The 20425-nt window shown below is 44.3% G+C and overlaps 1 protein-coding gene across 4 annotated transcripts in view; it reads right to left on the bottom strand.

Moving 5' to 3' along the window:
• The window catches only part of SETD2 (SET domain containing 2, histone lysine methyltransferase), a 145056-nt gene that overhangs the window by 18457 nt on the left and 106174 nt on the right, over positions 1-20425 (bottom strand). For 2 of the 4 annotated variants that reach the window (XM_045003713.1, XM_045003715.1), the window contains 2 exons: positions 18809-18920; positions 1514-1567 (listed from right to left, as the gene is read on the bottom strand). In XM_045003713.1, coding sequence (XP_044859648.1) covers positions 1514-1567; positions 18809-18920 — 166 coding nt within the window. The remainder of the gene's footprint in view (positions 1-1513; positions 1568-18808; positions 18921-20425) is intronic. The other 2 variants (XM_045003714.1, XM_045003716.1) reach the window with 1 other exon arrangement.

The following is a 20425-nucleotide window of genomic DNA, read 5'->3' on the forward strand; positions in this document are numbered from 1 at the left end:
CAAAAAAATAATACACCTTATACAACCTTCCTAAAATTATTTGTAACATTTTTCCCCTAGACACACTGTAGAAGTGTCCTTGAATGGGGAAATTCAATTTAATATAAACAAGAGAATAAATAATATGCTACAAAGAGCAAATGTGAGTTAGGAACATGTGTTTGCTCAAAAACTGCGCATTTTCACATGAATGTACCTTTTGCACTGTAAATTAAATACGTGTGCTTTGCAGGCCCTGCTGTTTTCCCGGTGCTGCAAATTCTCATGGTTTTATGACAAATCTCATGATATTTGGTGTTTTTCTTAAAGATCCAGCCTGTGGAGTCAAATGATTACCTGAGAACCTCAACTTTCATTGAAAGAGACATTTCTAGCCCTTATGATTGCACAGAAAGCCTGAAAATGTGACCCAAGTGAGCCCTACAAGCTCAGACACCGGATGACCAAGAAATTAAGTCCAGAATGGTCGTTTTAAAAATCTCATGCTTTTAAGGCACTCATAATTTTGGGGGGTATGGCTCATGATTTTTGTATGCTTAGGATTGCCGAGACTGCTTTCCTTTTGGGAAAAGTGATATTGGGGACCTCTCACTAATGGAAGAAAACCCTTACACTTATATTACCAGACTGCACAGTACATTTTCTGCATATTTCCAGCTCAGTCTATTTTTGACATGCAGCTGCCTATTTTAATGACTTTAAGGGTGTGTGTGGTGTGGAGTACAACGCAAAAGCAATAAAGCTTCCAGAGAAGGTTCTTTGAATGGCAAGTTAAACGAGATACAGTATCCTTCATTCCAAGGACTCACATGATATGGCCCAACTAACAACCAACAGGTAACTGTTTGCTCTGCTTATCAACTCTAACAACAACCTTTTGCCACCTTTGTTATTTCTCTAAGGTGTGTTTAATTCCTTAGTATCCTGAAAATGAGTATATTTTCTTCAGTGTTCTGCACACAGGGACAGAAAACAATCTGAGGCTGAACATTAGCAGAATTTAAATGCATTTATCTGGTAGTTATGTTTAATACCAGAACAAACAGCTCCTCAAAGCAACAGTGTTGAAAGAAGCTTCCACTGATCCTGGCTTGGAGAAAAGGGAAAGCCACTCAAGCCAGTAACCAATCAGAAGTGCTTCACGTTTCTACAGAGCCTTCTATGCAGGGTTCTCATGCTACTTCTCTAACATTAATGAATTAAGCCGTACCATCCTCCTAGGAGGTAGGTAATAGCTCCTTTTTACAGATGGGGAAAGTGAGACACCGAGGTTAAGTGACTTGGCCAAAGTCAGTTATAAATACAGCCGAGAACGCCTTTGCTCCCAGCCCTTGTTAACCACAAGACCATCCCATCCCTTGTTTATCACCCCAATCCTTACCGACAGCTGGCATGAAGAGAAACCACAGATGTCTCCTATGACAGACCCCCTTAGCATGGTGTAGAAAATGTATAAATACAAGCACATGCACAGAGTATGTGTACGGTAATAGACAGAAAAAGCAAGCAATACCTTATAAGCATTTGGTGTACCCTCTATGCTTCCATCTTGAGACATTAATGGATCCTGGGGGGAAAAACAAAGGTGGGGGGATTTTTTTCTAAAAATATCTTAGTTGAGATGCTATACACAAAATGCATTGGAAGACCATGGCCTTTTACAGAGGTGATATTATATGAAACAGGGAGTTGGGATGAGTTTTTAACCACATGGGTGTGTAAGTGCAAGACAGCAGGAGTGAAGATTTTGGGCAATGTGTTATTTACTCTGACAGCTATGAACTAGGAAACTGACATCCTTAAGGGTTAAATTTGGGGGGCGGAAAAAGGAGGACAGAACTTTCTTGGCAGCTGGTCCAAGACTCTAGAACTCCCTTCAGGAGGAGATAACATCCATAGATCTTATTCTGGTTCTAATTACTCCAGCTACATTCAGTAGTGGCAAGTTTTCATGATGAGGGGCTCGTCTATCATGGGGATATTCATACTGGTGTAGCTATCTTAGAATAAACATCCAGCATAGCTGTGCCACACAACTGGCAAATCAACACTTAACACTGGCGTTAACTTACCCTTGTTCAAAACCAATGCAACCCCATGCATCTACACTGGAGGGTTTGCACTAGGATAACTACACCAGTACAGAGATCCCCAGTATAGCTATGCCCTAAATCACACAATAGTTGGTGGTGTGGATGGAAGAAATACCTACATTAAGTCACAGAGGTGCTTGAAAAATTCAAGTTAAAATAAGCTGTCATCCTTCTTTTGCTTTGTGCCCAAAGACAACTACATTAGAAATCTCCAGCTGGACAGTTAATGAAGTTGCTTTTCACACCTAGGGAGCTGGGGTTAGATCACAAGTTCGACAATCATGTCTTAGCTGCTAATGACGTTGTCAGAAACAAAAAGCCCACTAGACAGTTGACAGTCTCTGTTTAAGAGGTGCCCAGGACTGGAACACTAAGCTGTTACTGCCAGTCAAGTAAGATGCATTAGCTTCACCACTGGGCTGGGCAAGATGAGAACTGGGACTAGAATCATGGTGTCGCAGGTCAAGAATGAAGTGCATTTCCAAACACCTTTCAGGAATGGTCTAGTTATTACTTAGTCCTGCCTGGAGTGCAGGGGACTAGACTAGGTGATCTACTGATGTCCCTTCAGTCCCATACTTCTTTGATTCTATGGGAATGGCAGAAGCAAAAGAACCTTGAGACTGGAATGGCAAATATTGCAGTAGGCCTGAGCTATACAGGGATAAAGCTTTGTAACTACATAGGAACAGAATCAATGAGAGGTTAAAGACAAGACCAGGGACCACCAGGAGAAAGTGGAAAAGCAAAGCTTGGTGCAGTTGTCTCCCACAAGCTTTGTCTGTTGCTGGTCTGCAGTCCAACATGTCAAGATATGCAGACTGCATCAGTTCTTTGAGTCTGACTCTTAGCTGATCTGACCGTTTCCACTCACACACATTAGTAAGAAAACTGAAGTACTGCAAAACTCCTAAGGCATATGGCGGTCCTACTCTTGATCAGCCAATAGATGCAAAATAGTTCAAAGAATTTCTTAGATTGTCTAATTTACTGATCTGTTTAACAGGAGAGCTGTTTGGAAAATATGAATATTTTCCAGAAAAAACAGCTCTCCCATTAAACAAATCAGTTAATGCCCAAAACATCACTTTCCCAACCCAAAACCAAACTTGGATCCTATTTTTGCATAGCACTGAGTGTAGAAAGTGACCTTTCTTTATGCTCTCTGCAGAGAAGCCCTCTCAGTAAGTTGTGAAGCTGGCTAGAAGACAGGATGAATTTGTCATTGAAATGTTGTCTAAACAATCACCCCTTTTTTAAGATCAAAATTTCAATGTAAAGTTTTGTCAATAATTCAAAATTTGGAAAATTTTGACCCGTTCTGATTAAACGTTCATGTTGCAATCTTAGATCCTATCTACACTACAGATACAAATGTGTTTTTCAAACCAATACATGACACTCCTCTGACCTAGTTACATAGTTTTCCCATGCCACAAATGTGTCAACCCTATTTGTTCTAAGCCTGACCTCTTACCTGTGTTTGCATCGCTGCACAGGGGGAAAACTCTGCACAGCTGTCTCACAGCCTCATTAGAGGACAGGCTCTAGAAGACATGCATGCAGAGTAGCACCAGAAATCACACACAGCAATATAATTTACAGAGTCCTACTGTAGGGAGGACTGGGAGGAAGGAGGATTGGCCAAAACAATTGCCTAGGTACAATCCATGGGTCCTGTGTGCACTTCAAAACACAGTGTGCGAAACCAATTATAGGTAGACAACTATGCACCAGCCTTAGGCCTGTGAAACATTTAGCTGCCACAGATACTAACAAACAAAGTATTAATCATGTTGTATGTGGACACAAACCATGTTCAAAACCAGCTATAACCCTACCTGGTTACAGACTCAATTTGTAGCACAGGCAGGACCCAGCTGAAAAGAAGGAAGGAAGGGAAGGAACATGCAGAGCAGAGATGAGTTTTGTTTGTTTAAACCAAAGAAAATAAAGATGTGTAGCTGAAACCCGCTCAGAGCTCCCTGCAGTGGGATCTTGGATTCTTCTCCGGAGAACCATTCATGGCTCCTGTGCCTCCAACATGAGCCTTTTCTGCACAAGATGAGAGCAAGCTGTTTTGCTTGAGAGCTGGTGTTGGCTGGCATTTTGGAAGGGACATGCCAAGGCTATTCTTAGCACCTGCCCTCTTCTGAAATGAAGATTGAGGCAAGGAGGAAAAGAGTCTCTTCTTCAAATAAGCACAGCAGGGGGAATTATTAAATGAACACTGACAAGTGGTTTAGTCACACAGATGAACCCAGCTTGATAATGGTCTTAACCAATAAGAAATAATTCAGTTGTGCACAGAAGGCCTTACGTGAACTCATTACTCTCTCCCTCATTCTCCATCCCCCCCATCTCCTTTCTATTGGTGGTTTCACCCACTTCTTGCCTTATGTTAAATTATAGGCTGTCTTTTCACTCTGTTTAGACAGAACCTAACACAATGTGGCTCTGATCCAATGCATCTGGAATACAAAGAGTGTCCCATTTGCTAAAGTGCATGTAGTACAGCAGTTTTTAAACTTCTGACAGGATGGTAGTTATACTGCAAGTTACATTTTACCTGTGAAAATTTAAAATTACAATTTAAGGATCAAAATACTCTTAAATCTACCATCCCGTTGCCAAGAAATTAAGATCAACATGAGCAACTTTTGGTTTGTTTCAAATCTACAGACAAATATTTTGCAATGCAGTGGTTCTCTAGGAGCAGCAAGCTAGCAAATACTATTCCCCAGAACTGTGCGGGTGAAGGGACTGTTGCACAGGTTCCAGATTTGGCATATCAAAAATGATACATAAACTGAAGTTAAAACGTGATCATCTTGGTTAACTGCAGCTGGTTTTGGAACACGCAGGATGGATTGAAGTCAGAGCTCATCAAATGAAAATCAAATCAGAAAGAAAAAATCTCAAGCTGCGAGCTGTGGGAAGTAAAATTAATTTTAACTTTATTATTTTTAATCTCCGTGTATTTTTCCCCCCCGTATAGAAAGTTGCTTAGTGTCTATTTTTATTGCAAAAGTGCCTAGGAGTCCTAGACATGGATCAGAACTCCACTGTTATGGTCTGTAGGGGGAGGGATAGCTCAGTGGTTTGAGCATTGGCTTGCTAAACCCAGGGTTATGAGTTCAATCCTTGAGGAGGCCACTTAGGGATCTGGAGCAAAAATTGGTCCTGCTAGTGAAGGCAGGGGCTGGACTAGATGACCTTTCAAGGTCCCTTCCAGCTCTAGGAGATTGGTATATCTCCAATTATTACCTTTATAAACACAGTCCCATGGAGCTTACAATCTACACAAGACAAACAACAGATGGACAGACAGGCCAACATGGGAGTACAAGAAAATGAGACAATATTGGTCAGTATAATAGGTAGTGGTCTCTGCATACTAGCAGCCTAGCGGTCGTCACTTTTCTGATAGGCTTCATGGCAAAGGAGAGTTCTGAGGAAGGTGTTGAAGATGTTGATGGGGAACTTCTCCCAGGAGTGAGGGGCCGCATGGGAGAAAGCACAAAGGGGCTTATTTGAAAATCTAACAAGATGGCAATGTAGGCTAGCATCATGTGCCTATCAGAGGGGGAGCTGATCTTTCGACACTGAATGAGAAATAATAGGGAGGGTGGGGATACATCATTAACTGCCTTGAAAGCGAAGACAAGTAGTTATGGCTGATACAATAGAGAAGAGGGAGCCGGTAAAGGGATGCAAAGAGAAGGTGACATGGTCAAAGCAGCGGGCTAGGAAAATGGTCTTCGCAGCAGCATTCTGAATAGATATCAGCAGGGCAAGGCTGCCTTTGTCAAGGCCAGAGAGAAGGATGTTGCAGACAGTAACTGAAATGCGAGAATCACAGTTGTATTAGAAACAGTATCAGAGGCTTGTATTTCAGCACAGGACATGGGATTTGTTGTTACATCACTCCAAGGTCTTCCTAATTGACAAGTAAGCTCTGCCTTGATTGGATTCCTGCCTAGCAGGAAAATGGAGTGCGTGCTCACTCCAGTGCTGCATAATATACCAGTAATATGAAAAAAGAGCATTCTGACGATATTCAGAGTCCTTAATCTTTTATCAGTGGGTGATGCGTTAAATGGAAACGTTGTAGAGCTGAGTTAATAGCACTAGCTGGCCCTGAGGAGCAAGAGGGGCAAAGAAGATGGTAGTCGGGAACCCGAGAGAAGGAAATAGGAGGAGGAGGAAGGTCAGCGTTGTAAATGAAGAGGCAATGAAATGGAAGAGACTATCCTGTGAGGGAGGGAACAGGTCAACACGGTCAGTTGAAAGAGAGATATTGGGAATTGGAAGGTAGGAGCACCAAATGCACCAAGAAAGTCAGAAGGGAGACCCCATGCCTGTTGATGTTCTCCACCTTCTTTCAAAGGAAGACAGGGCAAACAAGATGACAGAAGGAACCACCATGTTACTGCAACTATTGGGTAGCCTTCTAGAAGTGTAGCGATAGGAATACAGGGAGCTGGAAATACAAGGGTTGCCGTATTAAATCCAGAGACTTAAACATCTAAAAAAAAGATAAAAATCCTAGGTATTTTAACTGCTACTTCTCAAAGGCACAAACTCATCCTTTAAAGCAAGCACGAAACCCATCCTTGACTCCCGCTTTTTACAAGAGAATGAAAGAGGTGGGAGCAACACAACAGACTTCAAAATCATTTTTTATGAATGGAAGTAATGATAATAATCATGCTTTAATGCATCTACAGCATCTTTCACCCAAGGATAAAGCACTTAAATTGATACAACTACATAGAGGGCTTGCTTCACCCACCACTGAAATGCAGTCACTTTTGGGCTCTGGGTTTATTAACAACAAAATGAGTAGTGATACAATCAGGTCAAGCCTTCCTTTGTGAGTCAAAAGAATCAAAGAAGGGAAATAACCATCTGTCATCAACGCCACATACATTACTGCCAATATTCCAGAATTGTGCCTCCGTATATCACCACATGGCACAGCAGTGATGCTGGGTAACAGGCTAATCAGACCAAGGACTGCAGCAATACTACTCCTCAGCAGAAAGAGCACTGGATCTAGATTAGGAAGAGCCTGAATGGTGTCTGAAATTTGATCCTGGTTCCTACCCCAAAAGGTACAAAACTTAAGTAAGTGGGAATGTGTCTTCTTCTGAAAGCTTGTTATTGAATGTGGACAGCCTGCGTCTTAAGCAACAAGCAGACAGCATTCGGTTTGAATATTTGTAAACACATTGCTATTTCTAGTACAGACAACAAAAAGGCATGTCTGTAAAAGGAAAAAATTAAACACTTGCTAGTGACTAAACAATACATTGTCATAAAACAAAACATGGCTTAAGGTTAGCCAAGACATAGTGTGGGGCAATAATTTAGATCCATGGAGTATTTGACTGTAGCAAGTTCCACACCTGAGAGCAAGAGACTTACCTTCTTGGCTAATTATAAACAACAGAAGATTTTTCTGGCCAATACTCAGAGTATAGAGAGTTCAAGAAAGAGTTCAAGATTGCTAACTACCTTTACAAGGATGCAAATTCCTTCAACTGAAGGAGCAGTCGGACTTTTCCAGATGCTCAGAATGCTTCCCTCTGGCAACCAGTATCACTTTGGTCTTCTCCACACTGAGCACCCAAGTCCATATCTGTCAGATACAGAGCAAGGGAACATCTGTCTGGGTCCAATGAAAAGGAGATGTTGAGCAGAGCGTCATCAGCATATAGATGACACTGGATCCCATAGTCTCATGTAAGGTCTCTCTCAGAGATTTCACATACTGTACCTACAACAAAATGGGTACTAAAAATGAACTTCACAGAACTCTTCAAAAGTCCTGGGAGAGGAAGGGCAGTTACCCATATAAATACTATATTAAACACATAGCTCCCATTTTCCAGCCCTCATGAAATTTACCTTGATTTTAATTACAACATTCAGTTCCTTAGGACAGTGCAATTTCATGTCTTTAGACAGGTGACAAATGTTGCATATTTTGCACTAGATGCATAACAGAAGTTTGTTTTTTTTAAATAAATCTAAGTGAATTCTAAATCTGATATCAACATGAATGAACTCCAGATTTCCTCCAATTATGTCTAATAATCATGACTAAACAGAATCTACTAAAACAACTAAGATCTTGATTTAATTTTGATGAATTCACCAAGAGTAGGTGGAGATTAATTACATCAGTGGTTGTACCACTCCTCTGTGCTCACTTTCATGTGCACTGGCAAACCTGATCTAAGTTACAGTGAAATTCCCAGAGAAACAAGCATCATACCCACACTGATTTCAACTGAAGTCAGCATTAGTAATGTTATTACAATGAATACCAAACTGTTTGGATTATAAGTGCATAAAGTAAAATTTAGCCCATCTTTTACAGCTGCAGACTTTCATAAAGGCGAATGTAAAATACCGACAAGCCACATCTCAGCACTGATAATGCATCATGATGTCAGTGGGATGCTGAAGCAGTATCAGCCTGAAATATGGCATGAAGTCTTTCATTTTACAGCAAAGTTCTCTAGCAGCAGGAAAAGTGTCTAATTTGGTGAGATCTCAAGGCACAAAATGCTGAAAGTTTTAATGGGATACAATCAATTTGGGGGAGGGATAGCTTGGTGGGTTGAGCATTGACCTGTTAAACCCAGGGTTGTGAGTTCAATCTTTGAGGGTGCCACTTAAGGATCTAGGGCAAAATCATTACTTGGTCCTGCTAGTGAAGGCAGGGGGCTGGACTCAATGACATTTCAGGGTCCCTTCCAGTTCTATGAGATAGGTACATCTCCATATATTTTCAAGATGCAAATTAATAGTACTTTCAGCTGCCCAGAGTCTCTCTACCAGTTTCTGTGGCGTTACAATTTAATTGTCCTATATTTAAATAAAAAAAATGTTGGGGTTGCTTTTTTGGGGGAAGGGGTACTCCTGTTGATGCATGAAACACCCACACTAACAGAAAAAACTGACTGTGCAGGAGAAACAGTGAAACTGACCATGCAAAATTTTCCTGCCAAATGCACAGAAAAATTGGAAAATATAGAAAAACATTCCCCTCCCTCTCAAACTTTGTTACTGTAATTTAAGGCATCTATACTAGGTAAAGCAAAACAGATGTGATTTTTAAGTTGGTGTCCTTTCAACACCATCTAGTCTATTGATTATATATTCCAAAACTTTGTATATCTTTTTTATGACCATTTCCCCATTTCTAACGGTTATCTTTTACCAACAGCACATAAGTGTATTTTATCATACTGTACTTGAAAATAAAGTGTAATCTAGTCACTATACATTTAATACAGAGACTAAAAGCTATCGATCCTTTAAAATGACGACTGTCTCTGACCCAAACGAAACATCTGGATTTACAAAAGGACCCATTCCTAATACAAATTAATGCAGATCAGGTCCTCTTCCATTTACAACAGGAAGTGTCCCTACCATTGTTAGTCCAGGCACCATTAAGTTACTACCTAAAGGCAAGATTCAGACATAACAGATTCCAGAGTTTGATTGCTCAGAACAAAAAGCAACCACTTTTTCCAATTCATTTCTCATTCCCAGGAAGAGTGAAGCCTTTATTTTCAAGTAGACAAACTAACGTATTTTAATTAAAAGGACATTAGGAAGGTCTAAGATACAGGTTTTGTTTAAGAAATGTTTTACAAAACTTAACTGAAATGTCCTTTTAAGTTTGGATGGGAAAAGTGTGCTTTTGGTTTGTATGCAACAACTTCCCTGCGCTGTTTGCAACCTACACAAAGCAGGACTGGGTTAGTGCAGGTAAACAAGAAAATAAAATTGACCAGAAGTGGATTATAAGCAAAAGGTAAATTGACTAGATTTCTTACTTTTTTCAGACTGAGTTAAATGCAACTATATAAATGGTGAAAAGTAAAAATTTAACATTTCTTTCACTTTTAAAAATCAAGAGCATTCATAAAGGAAATTAATTTATAGAATTTTTAATCCTTTTCTCCATCACACTAATTACTTTAAAGGGAAACATTTTCAAAATGGTGTGGCGTAGGGAGTCACTGCACTGAAAATGTACGCAGCTGCCTTTTTAAAAAACTACACAGGCAAAAGTGAACCAGAAACGACAAGCTGTGTGTATCTTCACAACTCATCTATTTTAAGGGACATGACTGCTGCCTGTCATACCAGGAATGTCTTGACATTCTATGGATTCCAGTGGAAAGCAAATGCAGTGGAGGGGATACAGAACTAACAGCAAAGTAGTTAAAATGACCTGATGGATTTTTTGACAATTTGCAAAACTAACTGCTCCACAGTCGAGCAGCTGTATACCAAGTTCTTGCTCATTATTTTTGTGGTCTTTTTTCGCAAGGGAGTAAACATTTGCAAATTAGGTATTTATAACAGAATGCTGAATGTTATACTTAGAGGAAAAAAACACACATGGATTTTATTAACCTCTAGGAGCCTGACTTCTTTCCAGGTGGCAACACCTAGGAACTGGACGTTTTCAAGGGCTTTTAGGAGAGCCCTACGCACATTTGTACATGAGGCTGAGGAAAGTCTCCCATTTTAGAAGTGAAGTGGGACAAGGATACTCCTGCTTAGAGCAGAGCTCTTCATGGCAGGCACAACATCTATCTCTATGTTCGTACAGCGCCTAGAACAACAGGGTCCAATCCTGGATGTCTCGGTAATATAAGCAACAGAAATACTCAGTGAAATTCACCTGGTGCTTCCCCTGTATCTGAGAGCTCGTGACTTGAGCACTGTGTGGGCAACTAGCAGGAAGAAGATGGGTTAACTAGTAGTGCATTACCATGGGAGATAGAAAGGAGGCTAGCAGGGGGTAGAGAGAGGGAACAGTCTGAGCAGGAGGTTGGCCTGGGAGTTTTCAGGATTGTGATGGGGCTGGGAAGATGGAAGTTGATCAGTTTTGTTGCGTTTTCAAAGAGCTTCTGGGTGCTGAGTTGTTCTGAAAATATAGTCCCTAAACCTGTTGACATTAGAATCTTGCTATGTCCATAGTAAACCATTTCCAGGAAGTTATAACTTAGTCCTGCCATGAGTGCAGGGGACTGGACTAGATGACCTCTCAAGGTCCCTTCCAGTCTTATGATTTTATGATGCTATAACCCAATAAAACACTTTCTCCAGTGCACCTTGACACAGGTCTCCTTTTTACCCTCATTTGTTTAACTTGTAGAAGTGCAAGAAAAGAAAAAAGTTACGATTTCAGATCCTCACTGAGACCTTGGACAGAGGCCACTGGATGTTAAGAAAAATGAAGCCTGCTCCACTCTGTTTGCTTTGCAAGTGAAGTTACTTTCTCAGTGGGATTTTGCTACACATTTTTAACACTCAGCTACATATGACAGACAATCCTTGGATTTACAATCCCTTAATGCACTAACAATACAGGCAATAATGGCTCCTTTGAGAGAGTTAAACCGTCAGCGTTTGAAGTAAGAGCAGTCAAACTATGTATCCTTAGAAGAGTGCTTAACTGTAAAGCTAAATAGCAGCTTTTAAAAAAGTCTAAATGGGCCAGTAAGATGGGCTCAGTGAAACCTGGAAAGTACGGTATATACTCGATCATAAGCTGGTTCGTTTATAAGCCAACCCTCCCCCCCCCCCACACACACACCTTTCGTAACTGTTGTTCTTCAAGATGTGTGGCACATGTCCATTCCATGTTAGGTGCGGGCGTGCTTCGAGCACAGTCACCAGAAATTTTCCCCTCAGTGGATCTATGGAATGGTTCTGTCCTCTCTATACAGAGCACTAGGGTACATTTAACATCCAGTGTCTGGACATGTTGTTCCTCCCTGTTTGCGTGAGGTTTCGGAAAGAAAACCAGCGGGAAAATTGCCTGATTACAGGGAAACTGCAAAACGATCTTTGGGAGGAATCCGGGGTGAGGGCATAGCTGTATCTTGTCCTTAAATAAGACCGTGTATGGAGGGTTCTGACGCAAGGGCCCAAATCTCTGAGACCCTTCTGGCCAATGTAATAGCCACCAGAAAGGCCACTTTCCAGGAAAAGTATTATAGGGGACACGTTGCCAGCAGCTCAAAACAGGGGACCCATGAGTTTTGACCAGATGGGGTTTAGGTCCCCCAAGGGAATGGGCTCCAGAATCTGTGGGTATAGTCTTTCTAGGCCTTCAGGAAGCAGATGGACATTTCATGCAAGAAAACTAATCAGCTATCCATTGGATGGTGGAACACTGAGATCACTGCAAGGTGTACTTTAACTGATGAGATTGCCAGACCTTGCTGTTTTTGATGTTGCACATACCGGTACTCCAGGAACAGTCTCCAGAGACGATCGTGTGCTGGGAAGTCCAAATGGAAAAGCACTTCCACTTGGTGAGGTATATAGCTCTGGTAGAGGGTTTCCTGCTACCTGAAAGGACCTGGCGGACTTACTCTGAACAGGCCAACTCCACGGGATTCAGCCGTGGAGCTTCCAAGCTGTCAGGTGGAGGGTGCTGAGGTTTGGGTGGAGCATTAAACCATGGTCCTGTGGGATCAGGTTCAGGAGGAGAGGGAGTGGTACTGGAGTCACTTCTAAAAGACCTAGCAGTGTGGCAAACCAGTGCTAATGGGGCCTTGTGCACAAGTGGAATGGTGGGGGGGGGGGGGTGTAAACAAGATGCTCTGGTCCAAGGGAGCAAGAAAGCGTCCATGTGCAAGCCCGGGCCTTGCAGGGAACAAAACTGGCGGCATTTCTTGTTGTGTCTGGTCACAAACAGGACTATATGGGTAGTCCCTCACTGCTGGAAAACGACTATGTCGGGATGGAGGAAGCACTCATGGTGACTGGGGAAAGATCTGCTGAGGTGATCTGTGAGATTGTTCTGGGCCCCCAGAAGGTGAGGAGCTTCGAGGTGGATTGAGTGCATTATGCAAAACTCCCATAAGCGAATAGCTTCCCAGCACAGGGGGGACGAGCGAGCCCCACCCTACCTGCTGAGGTAGTACATGGCGGCCGTGTTGTCTGTGAGCACTAGCATGCTCTTGTTTGCACTGTGCAGTAGGAACACCTGACCAGCTAGGCAGATCACTCCGAGTTCTCTGACGCTGATATGTAATGATAGCTCTTCCTGGGCCCAAAGGCCATGGGGTCCAGAGGTGCCACAGGCGAGCCCCCCCATCCTAGCTCTGACGCATCCAAGACTAAGGATAACGAAGGCTGGAGCCTGATGAAGGGAACGTCTGTACAAACCGTCAGAGGGTCCCGTCACCAATCGGGAGGGGGCGAGGACCAGGGGAGGTACAGTGAGCACTGAGTCCACGTGGTGGCAGCTTGGTGAGAACACTGAGGCCGGCCAAGCTTGAAAAGGTCAGAGGTGTAGCCTTGCATACCGCACTACGTATGTGCACAAGGCCATAGAAGTTTGAGGCAGTGCCACTGTGAGAGGGTGGGCCTGGACCTGTGCTATTAATGATGCTATCATCTGGAAGTGGGTTTCTGGGAGGAAGGCCTTGGTCTGGCTGGAGGTGAGCACTGCTCCAATAAACTCTATCCTCTGCACCGGGGTGAGGGTAGACTTCTGTTTAACAGCAGGCCCAACGCCTGAAAGGTTGACTGAATGAGGCAGACGCTGGGCCTTGGACCTACCTGCGGCTCTTCGGAAGTTAATATGCGGCTCCTTGTATAGGCACCGACTCCAGGGCTGGAGCTACAGTTGCCAACGTTCCAATGTGCTGGGGGAGCTTGGTGCTCAACCCCTGCCCCTACTCCCCACAGAGCCTCCTGCATGCCACAAAACAGCTGATCGGGGCTGCCAGTGGGAGGCACTGGGAGCGGGGTGGGGGAGCAATGCTAAAGAGCCCAGTAACACAATGTACAGTAACTCCTCACTTAAAGTCATCCCGGTTAATACTGTTACGTTGCTGATCAATTAGGGAACATGCTCATTAGAAGGGAGCACTGCACAACTTTAAATGCTTTGTCCGCTGCTTGCAGGAAGAGCAGCCTGTTGCAGCTAGCTGGTGGGGGCTTGGAGCCAGGGTGGAACGGCAGCCCCCCATCAGCTCCCCGCTCCCCTAAGTTCCCTGCGCTGCAGCTGCCAGCAGGCTATCCCTCGCCCCACTGCCATGTGATGCTCCTGCTCTCTGTCTTGGAGCTGCTCCCTGAGCCTCCTGCTTGCTGTGGGGAGGGGGGGGGGGGCGCTAATGTCAGGGTGTCCCCTTCCCCCCTGCTCCTACAACCCGCTTACCCCTTCTTCTCCACATAGAGCAGGGTGGGGACCCAGACCCAGACAGAGAGAGCCTGGGGCAGCAGCTGCTCTCTCAACTTCCTGATCCACTGAAAAGTGGGTCAGCTTACTTAAAGGGGCAGTGTGCATTTCTCTCTCTCCTCCACACACAAGGTGTGTGTCTGTTTCTGTCTGCTATGCTAGCTCCCCTCCCTTCCATTACTGCTGCCCTTGAGGGCTCAGCCGAGTGCTAGTTCATCATTTAGCACAGGGATTCTCAAACTGGGGGTCGGGACCCCTCAGGGGGTCATGAGGTTACTACATGGGGGGTTGTGAGCTGTCAGCCTCCACCCCAAATCCTGCTTTGCCTCCAGCATTTATAATGGTGTTAAATATATAAAAAAGTATTTTTAATTTATATGGGGGGGGGTCCGCACTCAGAGGCTTGCTATGTGAATGGGGTCACCAGTACAAAAGTTTGAGAACCACTGATTTAGCAGCAAGGCATTCCCTGGGAAACATCCCACCCTCTAACTTCACCACCTCAACCAAGCTTCACAATCATCATAGCTGTGAACAGTATTAAATTGTTTGTTTAAAACATATAATGTGTGTGTATATAGTTTTTTGTCTGAGGAAAAAAATTTCCCTGGAACCTAACCCCCCCCTTTACATTAATTCTTATGGGGAAATTGGATTCGCTTAACATCATTTCGCTTAAAGTCGCATTTTTCAGGAACATAACTACAACGTTAAGTGAGGAGTTACTGTACATTGATAAATTCTGGCTCCTTCTCAGGCTCAGGTTGGCCACTGCTGGACTAGCGAGTTGTTGAGATATGGGTACACTTGTACCCCATGCCTTCTCAAGACGACCACCAGTATCACCATGCATTTCATAAAAATCCATGGGGCTGCCAACAGGCCGAATGGAAGAACAGCAAATTGATAGTGGGCTGGATTCAGAACGAACTTGAGTAACCTGTGTCCTTGGAAAACTGATGTGGAAATAGGTGCCTCTCAAATGGAGAGCAGCATACCAGTCCCTCGAATCCAGGGAGGGAATGATGGTGGCCAAGGAGACTATGCAGAACTTTAGCCTTTTGAGATAGCCGTTGAGATGGCGCAGGTCTAAGACAGGCCTGACATACCTTTGGGAATTAGCAAATAAAGTAAACACCTTCCCCCTAAATTCTGAGGAACCTCCTCCACGGCTCCCACTCGGAGGAGGGCGTGCACCTCTGGGGCTAAGAGTTGCTTGTGAGAAGGTCCCTGGAGAGGGACAGGGAGGGTAGGATGGAGGGGTGGGAAAAAGCTGGAGAGTATAACCCATCTCTACAGTACTCAGCACCCAATAGTCTGTGGTTATATGAGATCCTGCTCAGCTGAAGTGGGACAGGCAGTCTGAAAACAGAGGAAAGGCAGGATCCAGCATTATGGGAACTGATATAATGCCCTCGGACATCCCATCAAAAGCTCTGCTTAGAGGTCGTGTCACCATCCGTTCCCTCCCCCCGAGTATCTGGGTAGGGCGGGTAGAGATGTTGAGGTGGATGGAGGTGGCTGTCTGCAGCTAAAACCCCAGCTTCATTTCTTTTGTAGGTTGGGATGGCCGGGTGGAGAAATGGGCACTCTGCTGACACTTGAAACGTTCCCTCAAGGGCGCTGGGGTGTAAAGGCCCAGGGACTGAGGGTAGAGCTCTGGAGTCCTTCAGTCCATGCAGCTTTGCATCTGTCTTGTCTAAGAGGAGCAAAGCCCCTTCAAACAGAAGGTCCTGGAGAGACTGCTGGCCCTCCATTGGCCGGCCCAACGACTACAGACAAGAACACCTGTGCATGGCCAGGGATTCAGCCACTGAGACTGCCGTGTCCAAGGTGGCCTGCAGGAAGGCCCTGGCTATTGACTTCTCCACACTGGTAGAAGATGGGACCTCCTGCCTGGACTCCTGGGGAAGCAAGTCTCTGAACTTTGACATGGAGTCCTAGACATTAAAATCGTATCTCCCTAATAACACCTGTTGGTTGGACAAGTGGAGCTGTAAACCTTCTGTAGAATAAACCTTTCTACTAAATAGGTCTAGCTTCTTTGAGTCCTTTGTCTTAGGGGTCGCTCCATGCAGCCAGTCTCTCTCTTTCGGTGGCCCCTGAGACCACCAGGGACTCCGGTTGGAGATGGAAGTAGAAGTACTCATACCCTTGGGTGGGAACAAAGTACTGCTTCTTAGCTCTCCACAGGTGGGTGGTAGGGAGTACGAGTTTTACCACAAGGCTTTAACTGGTCCCATGATAGCCTCATTGAGAGGCAGAGTCACCGTAGTCGGCCTCGCCGCAGCCAAGATGTCGACGAGGCTGTGGGAGGATTCTTTGACTATCTCCAGTTGCAGCCCTAAGGTTCGAGGCCACCTGATTCAACAGCTCCTGATGAGCTTTGAAGTCATCACCAGCAAGAGGTCCTCCTCGTCTCTTTCTGCAGCGACTAGGTCTTGCAGGTCTAGATCCTAAGGATCAGTACTGGGTTCGGTACCGGAGTCCAGGTCAGGTGCTGCATGATGGGATGGAGAAGTCCTCTTCATGGCCACCAAATATGAGTGTCTGGAATGTGCCCCTGACATTGGGGGAAAACCCCAAGGGTTCCAAAATGGCCATTGCATTGGCAGAGGCCAGTGCACACTGGGCCAAGCGCTCAGAGGTATCTGAGCCTGGGTCCACCACCACCAAAGGGCTGACCGGGGTGTACCAACAGCAACCCCTCTGCTAGGTATATGACCCCACTTCCAACTCAGATGTCGAGCCCTCCTCCAGGGACCATGGAGGTGCGGTACTCATCGGTTCTGAAGATCAGTGCTGAGACAGGGAAGCCTGCATTGAGGATAGCAGGGATGGTTCCCCGCTAGACGGTACAGAGGGCAGCTTGGGGTGACATGCTCCTTTCTATCCACCTGCACCGCTGACACCTGCTCTTGGATTGATGGTGGTACCAATAACTCCAGCAAGTCTCTTGCTGCCGCGAACACCTCCAGGGCAGATGGAACCACAATCACACTGGACCCTCGTTGTCCCTCTGGCACAGGCTGGTCTGGTACTGGACTCAATGGAGGGGAACGCCCCCTATCGGCCAGCTGCTTCTTATGTTTCCTTTTCGACACCAGAGAATGGTGAGAGTCCCTGACAGTGGGAACAGCAATCCTCACCGATGCTAAAGTACTCAGTACTGAGTCTGACCAGCTCGGCTCTGCAGAGCATCTGAGTGCCTCTTCCATAAATAGGAACTTCCATATGGTCTCCTGGTCCTTCATATGAGGCTTGAATTCCCAGCAGATATGACAACGGTCCCGGACATGAGCCTCACCCAAGCACTTTAAGCAACTGGCATGTGCGTCACTCAAAGGCATAGGCTTGCTGCAGGAGGTACAGGGGGCGGATGAAAATCCACTAATAAGGCAGTATTTTCAACTAAACTATGTACAAGAACTATTTACAGTCCAAATGAAAAATAAATACCTAGAAGAAAGAAACAGGGGAAGTGAGCAGTTCCAGCATCCGTCACGGGCAGTAAGAAGGAACTGATGGAGTGTGGGGTTGGCTGGCCCCTTTATACCAGCACTGTGAGCATGCGGCACCAGGAGGCACTGGAGCCAATCTGACAGGTACCATTGAGAGAAAAATTTCTGGCAACTGTGCTCAAGGCGCATACACCCCTAGCGTGGAATGGACATGTGCAATCACTCGAAGAACAGTAAGCTTTTCTCTCAAGTTGCACTCAAATCCCAATTCCAGAAATGGGATTCCACACTGGGCAATGCTGATGCCCAGCTTTAAGAGTACGACCTCTATATGGACATACAAAAAATATTTCTAGACCAATAACACAAGATAATTCTCTTTGCTCAGCCAGACTCAAACACTGTATCCATGACACTGACTTTGTAAAAGAGCTAGTGTCAGGGTCAATAATAACCCTATACGGGTATTTATTTATTTGGCGGAGGAATGGGGAGCTGGATCATCAGGAAGACCTCTAACAAACAAGCTATCACGTCTGAGAGGGAGTCTACCAGGGCCCCTCCTAGCTCCAGCAAGAGGAGTTCCAGATAATGAAGAGAAACTTCTTCAGCAGCTATGGGACAGAACGGGTGGAACTAGTGTTCTCTAGAGCTAGAGGGGCCCAACACTCTACTAATATATTTTCTTATTGGAAAGGGTCACCTATTTCCTATGTCAAAGGGTCAAGGAAAATCTTGTTTAATGATTTACTAACAAAGCTTTCAGAAACATCCAGCCAGACCATTAATTTGAGCTTTTCCGTCCCCACATTTAAAAGAACACCTCTATCCTGTTCATATTCAGTCTATATAAGATATTGTCATCCACCCCTTCAACAATTTGAACTTTCTCGCATGCTTGTATTTGCCACACTGTAGACTATTTGGCCACAGGACTTACGGAACGACACAAATTTTCCACTCTCCATTTAAAGAAGCTGTGAAAGAGGAGACGTTTCACCTGCTGATTGCACACTTACCTTCATTGGGTTTTCATCGTACGTTGGAGTCCCAAGGTCCATCTCAGCTTCATGTTCGAGGCTGGCATCATCTCCGGGGCTGTCCCAAGTAGGAGGATCCCACTGGGTTTGCCTAGAGAAAGAAGGGAACGGTCTCACTCATATCTTGGAGTAATGGAAGCACACACTTGAAATTACCATCATGTCCTCTATTCTGGACACTTGGAAGCCAGCCCTGATTGCCTTCTTGCAAATAACTGACTGGGGGCAGGACTCTCAGCTTTGATTGCACATAATCAGTGCCTCACAAAAACTTCCTGAAAAGAATATTTTGAATTGACAGGGATATGAACAGTGTCACATGCATTGAAAGTATTATAAATAAATCAACAACAAACAGCAATTCATTTCAGGTTGGGGCATCAATGAGCATGCCACTGGATTAGGGGCAGACCTCATCTTGATGTTGCCCTTCTTCCAGATCAATAATGACTAATAGCACAATAATAGCATACACAGATACCACCAAATAGGGTAGTTATGACTGCCAGTGAAGACAGAGAATTATGTACTATAGACATGTTTATGAAATAAAATGAGGTTCAATCCAAAAATATCCAAGCTAGTGCATCTGGGGAAATCATCATATACCTCGGAGACTAATGCTGAAAGGTGTAGGGATTACATGAATTTACAAAGCAACATGGTAGTAAGCAGAAACAGTGCGGTTTTGGTTTGCCTGTACAAAGACGTCACGTTACAGAGCCTGAGGGCAGTAGTCTCTTCTCTACAGAAATGAGGTCAGACCACACCTGGAATCAAGTGTTCAGTTCTAGGCATTTTATTACTGGAAAGATGCAGACATACAGGGAAGATTTCATAAGAAGAGCAACAAGAATGAACAAAGGACTGGAGAGATCGATTGACTGATGAATAATTAATTTAATATGGAAAAGCTTGGCTAAATGATAATAAATGAGATATAATTGCCAGCTAAAAGGGTATATCCATCAACAAGGGAGAGAAATTGTTTAGTGTGATCCAAGATGGGATAAGTACAAGTAATGGGATGAAAGGGCGCAATGGAAAATTTAGGCTATCAGGAAAGATGTCTTAAAAACACTATTTGATTGTGGAACGGTCTCCCAGGAGAAGTTTTGGAAGCCCCATCCCATCACTGGAATCATTTAAAATTAGACTAATCAAAATCCTGAAGGGGACAACAGAGAGAACTATTCTGCACTGGGCTCTGGCAGACAGACTAAATGACCAAATGCTATAGGTCTTTTCCATCATGTTTTGATTCCAAACATGGCCTAGACTTATAGCTGTCTGTATACTATGGACAAAATCTGAAACCCTGAAGAAAAGGGACTATCTGGTTTGAAGGTTCTGGTTTTGATTCATCAATGGAAGTACCCAGACAATCACAATCCAAACAAACTTATTTTTGGGGTGGGGTCAGGGAGGAGAGTAAATGATGGATTTTCAGTAACTTGAAGTCTTTGAAGCTTGATTTGAAGACTTCAGTAAACTCAGCCAGAGCTTAGGGGTCTATTACAGGAGTGGGTGGGTGAGGTTCTCTGGCCTGCAATGTGCAGGTCAGATTAGATGATCATGATGGTCCCTTCTGCTGTT

Source organism: Mauremys mutica, chromosome 2, assembly GCF_020497125.1.
Source record: "Mauremys mutica isolate MM-2020 ecotype Southern chromosome 2, ASM2049712v1, whole genome shotgun sequence".
Taxonomy (NCBI): domain Eukaryota; kingdom Metazoa; phylum Chordata; order Testudines; family Geoemydidae; genus Mauremys; species Mauremys mutica.